Here is a 12,917-nt window from a genome sequence, read left to right as displayed (position 1 = left end):
CCTCGCGGGGGGGTGGGGCTGTGCGCGCATGCGCGCTGCGCCTTGTGCACCGGGGGGGGGGGTGGCCTGTGCAGAGACCCCCGTGCAAAGGCGGCGAGTGTGCAAGGACCCCCCGCGCAATGGTGGTGATTGTGCAAGGACCCCCCGCGCAATGGTGGTGATTGTGCAGGGACCCCCCGTGCGATAGGGGACGGGTGCACGGGGAGCCTTGTGCAATGGGGGGGGGGGGTGTCAGTGTGCAAAGACCCCCGTGCAATGGGGGACCAGCGCACGAGGAGCTTTGTGCAATTGGGTTGGTGTGCAGGGACCCCATTACCTCCGTGCAATGACAGTGATTGTGCAGGGACCCCTGTGTGATGAGGGGCGGGTGCACAGGGCCCCTCGTGCGATGGGAGCAGCTGTGCAGGGACCCTCGTGCAATTGTGGTGGTTGTGCAGGGACCCTCGTGCAATGGTGGTGGTTGTGCAAGACCCCCTGCACTGCTCTGGCCAGCACAGAGTTATTTTTCTCGGCAGCAGCCTTGGGTTCCGGAGCAAAACAGCCAGTGTCCGATACGGCCGGGGTGTTTTGGCTGCTGCTGAGCCGCCTCAAGGCCACCTCCGGTTCCCACGCAGCTCCCACGGTGCACGAGGACCCTCCCCGCAATAGGTGTGGGCGTGCGAGAACCCGTGGGCAGGCTACAGACGAAGTTTGACTAATTATGTTCTCTCTGGAGGCTGGTTCAGTGCTGGCAGCTGCGGGAGCTGAAGCCCGAGCCCAAACCTGATAAAACTAACGGTGCAAACACCGAAATTCCCCGAATCCGGCAGACGGGAGCGGAACGGAGAAGGGAACGGTTCACGGAATCACAAGGACCTTAAAGGTCATCTGGTTCCAACGCGAGCGGGGCCATCCTCACCGCAGCCAGGTTGGTGTGAGCCCAACCTGACCTTGACCATTTCCAGGGTGCAAGGACCTCCCCCCGTGATGGGTGTGCGAGGGCCCTCGTGTGACGGGCACAGGTGTGCAAGGACCCTCATGTAACAGGCATGGGATGCGGTGGGACCCCCGTGCAAAAGGAGGCTGATGCGCAGGGACCGGCGCGCAACAGCTTTATGGTGTGCAGGAACGCCCGTGTGACGGGGAGCGGGTGTGCAAGGATGCCTGTGCAATGGGGAGTGGATGTGCAAGAACACGTGTGCAACAGAGAATGGACGTGCGAGGACACCTGTCCCCCAGGTGTGCATGGACCGGTGTGCAATGAAGTTGCTAGTGTGCACTGAGGTGCTGGGATCACTGCCCAACACAGCGCTGGCACGTGGGAAAGCGTGCAAGGGGGCGTGTGCCACGTGGTGTGCAAGGGGGTGCTTGCAGATCAGTGTGCAACGAGATGCCGGGACACAGCTCTGTGTAGAGCAGGATGGCCGTGTGTTGGTGCAACAGAAACCCCGGCGTACGCAGAAACCGCCTCCCGTGCACCAAGGACAATTGTGCAACACAACCGCTGGTGTGCGCAGAACCCTGCTGTGCACCGGAAATGATGGTACAAGCGTGGCATCGCACGCCGCTGCTCGGGACAGCAAGGTTCCAGCGTGCAAGTTGCACACGCGCTGCCCCCCCCCCCGTGCTGGGCAGGGGGGCAGATCTGGAGCAACCTCCCCAAAAAACTGGGGTGGGGGGGCACAGGGATCTGCAGAAACACCTTTATTTGGGGTTTTTTATTAAAAAAAAAAAGAGAGAACACGCTTCCCCGTGTGTTTCCGCCCCCCCCCAAGGGGACTCACTCACCCTGGAGCAGCGGGTCGGGGCGTCCCCACGTCCCCTCGAGGCGGCGGGGGGGACACACACACACACGTGACAACCGGTCGCGGGACCCCGTCACAGCTCGGGGGTGCCGTCGGCCTGTCCCGGCGGCGCGGGCAAGCGGAGTTCGGCGTCGTGACGGCTCAGGGCGAAGAGGCGACCGACGGCCAACAGCGCCAAGAGCGCCACGGCCGCGCAGATGCCGAACATGCTCCTGGTGCCCGTCTGACGGTCGCTGTCGTGGAGAACCAGTAAACCCAGACACGCCAGTAAGTTCAGAGGGAGACGAAACCAGTTCATTACCCCTAAACGATCCTTTTCCGGAACAACTTTCCGTCGGAGGAAACCCATAGCCGGAAAGTAAAGCCCGCAGGAGAGTTCGATGAGGAGGAAGGCGAGGAAGGACTCGGCGGGGCTCTCCTGGCCGGGGTTGGTGGAGAAGGTGAGCATGAAGAGGGAGAAGAAGACGAGGAGGACGGCGAGGGAGAGGAGGTGGACGGGCTGGAGGTGGTAACGCTTGGAGACGGCCAGGCGGTAAAGCGAGGAGCCCAACATGCTGGCGGCCATGAAACCGGAGAAGACGATGCCCAAAGGAGCGCCGTGGGGATCCAGGACGGGCGTCCAGAGGAAGATGAAGATGTAGATGACGCTTTCAAACAATGCCTGGATGGTCCCCAGGAGAAGGACGCGATGGTCGGAGAGGAGGCACTTCAAACCGTCGCCGCAGGTTTTGGAGAAAGTTCGTTTCTTCCCGTAGTTTTCATCCCAATTTTTGACGGCGAAAACCCCCGACAGCACCAAGAGGGGGATGGAGACCATGAACGGAGCCACCGGCCCCAACCCCAACCACTCGGCGAAGAAATCGGCCGTCCCCCCGGCCCCCACGGCGATCACGTTGTTCCAAAAAGCCGCCCGGGAGAAGGTGACGGCGATCCACTCGGTCGGAAAATCATACCGCTCCACGTGTTCGTGGACGTACCATGCCTCGAAGGCGGAGAAGAGCAACGCCGTGGACAACCCTCCTAAAACCCTCCCCACCGCCAGCACCAGGTAATCCCGGGAGAGTTTAACCAAACAACAAATCGAATAGGTCAAAGAAAAAAGAACGCAAGATTTTTTCCGACCCAATCGATCTACTAAAGAAGAAGAAACCAACCCAAAAAGGACGCTGGAGGCGAAGCCGCAAACGTAGAGGATGGCGATTTGTCCCTCCAGGAAATGGTAGTGCTGGTAGAGTTTGTAGAGGTAGGGTCCCTGCAGCCAGTCGGCGGCCAGTGCCGGGAGGTAGACGCGGTAGTAACCACGCTGGAAGCGTCGGAAGGCCGGGTTGGCGTGGTGGGGGGCTGCGGGGGGACGGGAGCGGCAGGAGGCCAGCTCCAACGCCAGGCAGGCGGCCAGGAGGAGGGCGCAGGCGGAGTAGGAGGCGAGGAGCATGGCGGAGGGGGGATCATCGGCATCGCCGGGGCCTGGGGGGGCTGCGGAGGTCCTGGGAGGGGGGGGAAGGAATCAGGTCAGACAGGTCCGTGGTTTGGATGGGGGCTTTGGGGGGGTGGTGTCCCCCTCTGCCCCAGCTCACCCCAAAATGTGCCTCTGGCTTTGTCAGCCCCACTGACACCCCCTGGTCACCCTCCTGCCCCAGGCAGCCCCCTCCCCACCCAGCAGCTCCCCCACCCACCTCAGGCCCCTTGGAACAACCCCCATGGCCCCTATACATTGCCCACAGCCCCTATACATCCCCTGCGTGCCCCCCAACCCCTCCCTATACATCCCCCGGCCCTGCCCCATATCCCCCCCCCAGTACCCCCCATTCTTGCCCTATACATCCCCCAGCCCCCCCCCCATCCCCATAAGGTCCCTACAGCCCCCACCCCCCGTCCCCAGCCCCCCCCGTCCCCATACGGTCCCTACAGCCCCCCCACACCCCCCCCGTCCCCATACGGTCCCTACAGCCCCCACACACCCCCCCCCGTCCCCATAGGGTCCCTACAGCCCCCCCACAGCCCCCCCCCGTCCCCATACGGTCCCTACAGCCCCCACACACCCCCCACACCCCCCCATCCCCATAGGGTCCCTACAGCCCCCCCACACCCCCCCATCCCCATAGGGTCCCCACAGCCCCCCCACACCCCCCCCACCCCCTCCATCCCCATAGGGTCCCTACAGCCCCCCCAGCCCCCCCCAACCCCCCCGTCCCCACCTGCCCCTCAGCGGGGGCGGGGAGGAAACAGCCGCGCGCGCCGGCACCTCCACGCATCTACTTCCGCTTCCGCCTGAGCCCGGCCGCCGCCATCTTGGCCCGCGTCACCTGACACAGGCCACACGCTCGCCCCGCCTCCCCCGTGTGACCTTTCCCCTCTCTGTCACCTTTACCGGGGGGGGGGGGGGGGGGGCGTGGGGTGTCTATGAGGTGTCTGTAGGGTGTCTGTAGGGTGTCAGGGGGATGGAGGTGCCTATAGGGCCCCTCAGGCGGGCTGTGGGGTGCCTACAGGTCAGTGGCACCTACAGAGAGCCATACAGGGGGTGTGCAGTGTCTATAGAATGACAGAGTGGTTTAGGTTGGACAGATCCCCTCGTCCGGACAGGTAACGAGATTAAAGAGGACTGGCCCCGGTACTGAGCCCCGGGGAACGCCGCTTGTGCCCCACACCGCAGCAACTCCCTGCCCCACAACTCTGGGCCCGGCCGCACTGCCAGCCCTTTACCCAGCCGCTCGGCAACCTTCGGAAAAGCTCGGGCAGCCTTCGGAGCCGCTCGGCACCGCACGGCGGCGCTCGGCAGAGTTCGTTTCCGCTCGGCGCCGCTCGCTAGCGCCCGATCAGACTCGGAACCGCTCGGCACGACTCGGCTCGGCCCATGGCAGTGCCCGGCGGGCCCGGCCCGGTGCAGCGTGTGGCCGCAGTGCGCGGCTCGGCTCGGCCCGGCTCGGCCCGGCTCGGCCCGGCTCGGCCTGGCTCGGCTCGGCTCGGCTCGGCCCGGCTCGGCTCGGCCCGGCTCGGCCCGGCTCGGCCTGGCTCGGCTCGGCCCGGCCCCGCACGGCTGCACCGCACGCCCTGGCTCAGCCCTGCGCGGCCTCGCACAGCAAACGGACCGGTGCCGTCCGGCCGCGTCGGCGCTGAGCAGCTGCGCTTGCAGGGGATTAGTGGGGGGGTCACAGGAGGCAGCACCCCCACACACACCCCCCGCACACAGCCCCGCACACACCCACACCCCCCCCCACACACCCCCCGCGCACACCCCCCACACCCCCCCCACACCCACACACCCCCCCCCCCCACACACACCCACACACACCCCCCCGCACACACACCCACACACAGCCCCACCCCCCCACCCCCCCCCACACCCACCCACACCCCCCACACCCACACCCACCCACACCCCCCCCACACACACCCCCCCACACACCCCCCGCACACCCCCACACACACCCACACACCCCCCCCGCCCACCCACCCCCCCACCCACCCCCCCCACACACCCACACCCACCCCCACACCCCCCGCCCCCCCCCCACACACACCCACACCCACGCACACCCCACACACACCCCCACACCCCCCCCCGCACCCCCCCCCCGCACCCCCCGGCACACCAGCACGTGAGGGCAAAGCCACGTGGCGCCAGCCGCTGCCCTGTGCCCCCCCCGCCCCCCCGTGCACACGCTGTCCCCGTGTAACAGCCCCCTGCCCCACGGCACACCCACGCTGCGGCCCCGTGCAAATACCCCCCCCCCGGTTCCCGTGCCGATACCCCCCATACCCCAGGCATGGGGCAAATGCCCCACCCCCGTGCAAACACCCCCTCGTGTGCAAATACCCCCCCGCGCCGTGCAAATACCCCAGCCCCGTGCAAACGCCCCCTCACCCTTGCACAATGCAGGGCCGGGAGTTCGGCATTGGGGGGGGGGGGGTTGTCAGCCCTGTCTGTGCCTCAGTTTCCCTATCTTGCGGGGGGGGGGCGGGGGGCACCCCCATACTCACCGCAGCTGCTGGGCCCTGGCCCAGGGGGTTCCTGGGCGGGGGGGGACACACGCCGGGCACCCCTTCACTTGCTGCTCAGTCGGGGGCGGCAGGCAGGGGGGCAACGGGGGGGGCAGCACCGGGAGGGGGGGCAGCACCGGGAGGGGGGGCAGCAGGGTGAGAGAAGGGAGCAGCAGGGTGGGGGGCAGCAGGGTGGGGGGTGACACTGGGGGCAGTAGAGGGGGGGGCAGCAGGGGGAGTGACACTGAAGATGACAGGGTGGGGGGTGACAGGTTGGGGGGCAACAGGCTGGGGGGTGACACTGGGAGCAGCTGGGTGGGGGGGAGGAGCGGGGGTGGCACAGGGGGTGACAGGGTGGGGGGCAGCAGGGTGGGGGGTGACACTGGGGGCAGCTGGGTGGGGGGCAGCAGGGGGGATGACACTGGGGGTGACAGGCAAGGGGACAGCAGAGGGTACAGCAGGCAGGGGGGCAGCAGGCAGGGGGGTAGCAGCAGGCAGGGGGGCAGGCAGGGGGGCAGCAGGCAGGGGGGTAGCAGCAGGCAGCACAGGCCATGGGGCTGGGGGGCCCCCAGCGGTGGTGGGGCCGGGGTCCCGGCCAGCCCAGCCCCATGGCAGTGCCGCCCGCGCCCCCCCCCCCCCCCCCAGCCCGGAGGATTTACTGCCCAAAGCCGCTGAGCTGGGCTGGGGGGGGTGTGTGTGTGTGTCAGCGCACGTGGCAGCACCCATGGGTGCGGGGGCCGGAGCCGCTCTGCTGCCCTCTGCATCCTGCCACCCCCCCGTGGTGTGACGGGCCCCACGCAGGACACCCCACGGAGGGGGGTGACATCTTTCGTCTGGGAGCATTGGCTGGGCGTTTCAGGATTGAGGCTGGACTCAGGTAGACAGTGAGAGAGACCGAAGGCGCAGGTCGGACTGTTAGGTGGTGGTTTGGGTTTCAATGGCAAGGTTTTGGTACCGGGGGGGCGACAGGGGGGGCTTCTGCCAGGAGTTACTAGAACCTTCCCCCCATGTCTGACAGAGCCAATGCCAGATGGCTCCAAGACGGACCCGCCGCTGGCCAAGGCCGAGCCCATCAGCGATGGCGGTAGTGCCTCTGGGGTAACGTGTTTAGGAAGGAGAAAAAAAAAACTGAGTGACAGCAGAGATCCCCCTGCAGCCCGTGGTGAAGACCATGGTGAGGCAGGCTGTCCCCCTGCAGCCCATGGAGGGAGGATGAGGGGGTGTAGAGATTCCACCTGCAGCCCCTGGAGGACCCCACGCCGGAGCAGGTGGAGACACCTGAAGGAGGCTGTGGCCCCGTGGGAAGCCCACGCTGGAGCAAGCTCCTGGCAGGACCTGTGGATCCGTGGAGAGAGGAGCCCACGCCAGAGCAGGTTTGCTGGCAGGACTTGTGACCCCGTGGGGGACCCACGCTGGAGCGGTTGGGGAAGAACCGCAGCCCGTGGGCAGGACTCGCGTTGGAGAAGGTGGTGGAGGACTGTCTGCCGTGGGAGGGCCCCCAGGCTGGAGCAGGGAGGAGTGTGAGGAGTCCTGCCCTGAGGAGGAAGGAGCGGCAGAGACACCGTGCGATGAACTGACCACAGCCCCCACTGCCCGTCCCGCTGTGCCGCTGGCGGGGAGGGAGAGAAGGGGGGGGTGAAGGTGGGTCTGGGGGGAATGGTTTAAAATGTGGTTCTATTTCTCATTGCTCTACTCTGTTTTCTCAGTAATAAATTAGATTAATATTTTTTCTAAGTAGACTCTGTTTTGCCCATGATGATAATTGCTGAACTCTCTCTCCCTGCCCTTATCTGGACACATGAGCCTCTCGATGTATTTTCTCTCCCCTGTCCCATTCAGGAGGGGGAGTGACAGAGCGGCTTTGGGGGGCACCTGGTGTCCAGCCAGGGTCAACCCACCACAGCACCGGAAGGGTCCGAGCATCACCTCACTGTGCCTCTCGCCCAAAATCAACATCCAGCCTCCAAACCGTAAACGTCGAGGCCCTGCTCCCAGGACAAAGGTGCCAGCCCCAAAAGGGCTGCCTGCCCTCAAACCTCCCTCAGCGGCCCTCGCACAGACCCACTCACATTGGGGCTGCGGGCTCGCCTAGTGGATCATCTCCATGGCCTCCTCTGGACTCGCTCCAACAGCTCCATCTCCTTCTTGTCCTGGGGTCCCCCGAGCTGGACGCAGCACTGCAGGGGGGTCTCCCCAGAGCGGAGCAGAGGGGCAGAATCCCCCCCTCGACCTGCTGCTCACGCTGCCGGACACGCGGCCCAGGACACCGTTGGCTTTCTGGGCTGCCGGTGCACATTGCTGGGTCCCGTTGAGCTCCTCGCCCCCCAACACCCCCAAGTCCTTCTCCTCAGGGCTGCTCTCCATCCATTCTCCACCCAGCCTGGAGCTGTGCTTGGGATTGCCCCGACCCACGTGCAGGACCTTGCACTTGGCCTTGTGGAACTCCATGCGATGCACACAGGCCCTCTTCTCAAGCCTGTCCAGGTCCCTCTGGATGGTATCCCTTCCCATCAGAGCATCAACCACATCACACAGCTTGGTGTGGTCAGCAAACTTGCTGAGGGTGCACTCGATCCCACTGTCCATGTCGCCAATGAAGAAGTTAGTGCCAGTCCCAGGACTGACCCCTGAGGAATGCCACTCATTGCTGGTCTGTACTTGGACATCGAGCCATTGATGGCAACTTTGAGTGCAACCATCCAGCCAATTCCTTATCCACCAAGTGGTCCATCCATCAAATCTGTGTGTCTGATTTAGAGACAAGGATGTCATGCAGGACAGCATCAAATGCCTTGCACAATTCCAGGAAGATGACATCATTGCCCTTCCCTTGTCCACCAATGCTGTAACCCCATCGTAGAAGGCCACCAAATTTGCCAGGCATGATTTGCCCTTAGTGAAGCCGTGTTGGCTGTCACCATTCACCCCCTTATTTTCCATGTGCCTGAGCACAGTCTCCAGGAGGGTCTGCTCCATAATCTTGCCAGGCACTGAGGTGAGACTGACTGGTCTATGGCTCCCTGGATCTTCCTTTTTTCCCTTTTTAAAAATGGGGGTTACGTTTCCCCTTTTCCAGTCAGTTGGAACCTCACCAGACAGCCATGACTTCTCAAATATGATAGTGGCAGATGGATCGTGGCTTAGCAACTTCATCTGCCAGTTCCCTCAGGGCCCGCGGATGCAACTCATCAGGTCCCATGGACTTGTGCACCTTCAGGTTCCTTAGATGGTCTCAAACTTGATCTTCTCCTACAGTGGGCGGTTCTTCATTCTCCCAGTCCCTGCCTTTGTCTTCTGTCACCTGGGCAGTGTGGCTAGAGCCCTTGCTGGTGAAGACTGAGGCAAAAAAGTCATTGAGTACCTCAGCCTTCTTCATATCCCGGGTAACCAGGTCTCCCGTTTCCTTCCAGAGAGGATTCACATTTTCCCTAGTCATCTTCTTTTTATCACTGACATACCTATAGAAACTTTTCTTGTTGCCCTTGAGGTCCTTGGCCAGATTTAAGTCTATTTTTATTTAATTCTATTCTTTAGCTCGCCATTTTCTTACTCATAGAAGCCTCATCTGTACTCCAATGCCAACGAGGAAGTATAGATGCCATTAACAATTTAAATATTCAGCCAGGACTCAAACTTTGTCAGGGAAATCCTGCTGCCACACCTCAATATATTTTTAGTTCTGGTCTTTGCCACTCAGATGGAGCAACTTGGAATGACCTAGCCCCGCAGGCACTGTTTTCAGGCCAACAGCATTTCCAGGCTCTGCCTTTCCTGCTTCATGTTGCAGACCACTTTGGGGGTTCAGAGCCCCTTCGTTGTGTCCAAGAAGAATCAAGCTAAGACTCTGCATTTTTGTTCTTCCTTTTCCTGTTTGATAAAGGACTCTGAACCTGCTGGCCTGCCTGCATTTCCTAACCAGTTCATTTAGTCTTATAAAGATTATTTATTCCTACAGACCACGCCACATCTCTACTCATAGATGATCACAAATGTAATGGCTACCACAAAGGAAGATGAAACCAGGGCTGAGATGTGCCGTCTTGCCCCGTAACAGCAGCAGACTGCTGTGGGGAAAGGAAGACACTCGAGAGGAAGAAAAACGGATTCATTTCCAAGGCATGGAGGGGGTTTGGAGTACACCAAGCTGGTGCAAGCCCTCTCCGTTCCCAAGCAGGCAGCAGAGGAACTTTGTGACAGGCAGGTGTTTTTTCCAAACTCTGGAAACATTTGGGCCAATAAACCAGGATTTTCTTTCAATTGGCTCAGAGAATTCAATCAGCGTTATTTGATGTAACATAACTGTTCTGGAGCCAAGGACAGTTTTCAAACTATCTCCAAAGCTATTTGTATTTTTCTTCTCTGTGTCTCATTGCAGCTCTTTCGCTTTTCCTTCCCACCGTTTATCTTTCCTAACACCAAGTCTTGCCTGTACTTCCTATTTGGCTGCGCTGGTAGTAGTTTTCTCATTCGCTGTTATTTTTGACTTCCATCCAAGCTTTGTATGATATTAATAACTATTTCACAGAACTGCAATGTTCCTCAGATCAGTCCAAATATTAGGAGAAAGAGCCAAGAACCACCGCCGAGGCCTGAGGGACTTGAGCTCTGAATTTGGGTTCATGAAAGGCAGGTCCTGCTTGACCCAGCCCCATCTCCTTCTATGACCAGGTGACCCGTTAGTGGATGAGGGAAAGGCTATGGATGTTATCTACCCGGGCTTTAGTAAGGCCTTTGACACCGTCTCCCACAGCATTCTCCTAGAGAACCTGGCAGCTCATGGCTTGGACAGGTGCACTCTTCGCTAGGTAAAACACTGGCTGGCAGGCCGAGCCCAGAGAGTTGTGGTGAACAGAGTTCAATCCAGTTGGCGGCCGGTCACAAGCGGCATTCCCCAGGGCTCAGTCTTGGGGCCAGTCTTGTTTAATATCTGTATCAATGATCTGGACGAGGGGATTGAGCGCACCCTCAGTCACTTTGCAGATGACAACAAATTGGGCGGGAGTGTCAATCTGCTCGAGGGTAGGAAGGGTCTGCAGAGGGATCTGGACAGGCTGGATCAATGGACTGAGGCAACTGTATGAGGTTCAGCAAGGCTCAGTGCTAGGTCCTGCCTTTCGGTCACACCAACCCCAGGCAACGCTACAGGCTTGGGGAAGAGTGGCTGGAAAGCTGCCGGGTGGAAAAGGACCTGGGGATGCTGGTTGACAGCCGGCTGAACATGAGCCAGCAGTGTGCCCAGGTGTCCAAGGCGGCCAACAGCATCCTGGCTTGTATCAGGAATAGCATGGCCAGCAGGAGTAGGGACGTGATCGTGCCCCTGTACTCAGCTCTAGTGAGGCCACACCTCGAATATCGTGTTCAGTTTTGGGCCCCTCAGTAGAAGAAGGACAGTGAGGTGCTGGAGTGTGTCCAGAGAAGGGCAACGAAGCTGGTGAAGGGACTGGAGCACGAGTCTGATGGGAGCGGCTGAGGGAACTGGGGGTCTTTTGCCTGGAGAAGAAGAGGCTGAGGGGAGACCTTATCGCTCTCTACAACTACCTCAAAGGAGGTTGTAGCCGGGTGGGTGTTGGTCTCTTCTCCCAAGCGCCTAGTGAAAGGACAAGAGGGAATGGTCTCAAGTTGCGTCACAGGAGGTTTAGCTTGGATACGAGGAAAAATTGCTTCACCAAAAGAGTGGTCAGGCATTGGAACAGGCTGCCCAGAGAGGTGGTGGAGTCACCATCCCTGACCCCGGAGGTGTTCAAAGAACCTGTAGACGTGGCACTTCGGACATGGTTTAGTAGACATGGTGCTGATGGGTTGACGGTTGGACTTGATGATCTTAGAGGTCTTTGCCAACCTTAATGATTCTACATGATTTCCCCTCCGTTCTTCCAACACTGCCCACAGCCCAGCTCAGCCCCTGCCCCAGGGAGTCAAACATCTGTCCATCGCCCAACTCGCACCACCCCATCCTGGTCACGACAGGCAACAGAGAAGCAGCTTGTGCAAGCCAAAGCGCACAGAAAGGAGATGCTTACATGAGGAGTCAAGAATTGGAACTTATGGGAAATCTTATTAATGCCTCAGTCTAAGCAAGATACAACAGTCACATTCATCCAGTTACAGCAACACTAACAACTAATATCCAAATTACTTAATTTCTATTAATGGCTTTCAGTGACAGGAAAAAAACCCCTAACACAATGGACAATAGTATCTACTCCATTCCTCTAATGATAAATTCTCCCTACTTCCTTTCCATTGCTGCAATGACTCATCAGCATCCTGAGGGGAGAAAATGATATTGATAGGTTTTTTTCTTCTTTTTTGCTGAGAGGAATATGATTATAAGGTTGACAGTTTCTTCCTCCTCAGTTTAGGGTCTACTTGGGGCTATTTTTAATGTATTTTCTGTTGTTCTCTATACTTGAATCTTTCTTCACAGGGCTGCAATTCCATGTTACATCTAGATATACTGTGTAGCCTGTGTTTTACCTATATTTTTTTTCGCTTACCTCTAAGGCTGATTTCTGTCACCTGCCAAAACTGTGTTCTTTAATAATCAGTAATGGATCACTGACAAGTTGCTAATAGCCCTGGGGCCATCCTGTGCTCCATGACTGCACGCTGACCCTCTGGCAGCACTACCTGCTCCCTAAGGAAATAAAATACATCGGATTTATCACGGACATGGCCATTGGACCTCACAGGCACACAAAACTATGCAAATTCAATTGCTGAAAATGAATTAGGTGAGAGCCACCTTGTTGCTAGGCAGTTGCTGTTACAGGTAAACCAGCTAAACAAACTGCAGCAAAGTTTCAGGCAGATCGGGACAGATGCAGACAAAACCAGCCTGACAAGCCCTGGTGCCAAGGGCTGTATTTACCTCCTGCAGCCCAGCATCCTGCTCTATCACCTTAGCCCTGTTAATTTCTAAAAGTTTTAACGCTAACAAAGTCTTTTTTAGCGGGAAGGACTCCCGGGGTGAGTTCAGATCCTGCAGCTCTGACCGCTGGGTTTCCTTTCCCATTTATCCAGATCCTAGACCCATTTTGTGAAGTAGCTTCAAGACAAGGAGACCAGAATACTTTCTTCCAGGGTTAAGCTTTTCTCTTTCAGTTTTGTTTCATCTGAGACAAGTTATTTATCAGACCCTGCCCAGAAGGAAGT

At 59.4% G+C, this 12,917-nt stretch overlaps 1 protein-coding gene across 1 annotated transcript; it reads right to left on the bottom strand.

The window, feature by feature from the left end:
- Positions 1-1,682: 1,682 nt before the first annotated feature.
- On the bottom strand, positions 1,683-4,090 carry SLC61A1 (solute carrier family 61 member 1). Its single transcript, XM_075737711.1, has 2 exons — positions 3,980-4,090; positions 1,683-3,268 (listed from the first exon to the last, which is right to left on the bottom strand). Exon 2 carries the CDS (start codon positions 3,214-3,216, stop codon positions 1,858-1,860), a length of 1,359 nt encoding a protein of 452 aa, XP_075593826.1. The 5' UTR covers positions 3,217-3,268; positions 3,980-4,090; the 3' UTR covers positions 1,683-1,857.
- Positions 4,091-12,917: the final 8,827 nt, after the last annotated feature.

This window comes from Balearica regulorum, chromosome 29, assembly GCF_011004875.1.
Source record: "Balearica regulorum gibbericeps isolate bBalReg1 chromosome 29, bBalReg1.pri, whole genome shotgun sequence".
NCBI lineage: Eukaryota > Metazoa > Chordata > Aves > Gruiformes > Gruidae > Balearica > Balearica regulorum.
The sequence above is the reverse complement of the archived record's forward strand: the minus strand, read 5'-3'. Positions and strand labels throughout refer to the sequence as shown.

Bases quoted from the DNA above. Each gene is read 5' to 3' on its own strand.
- SLC61A1 (XM_075737711.1), bottom strand. From the start codon at position 3,216: ATGCTCCTCGCCTCCTACTCCGCCTGCGCCCTCCTCCTGGCCGCCTGC.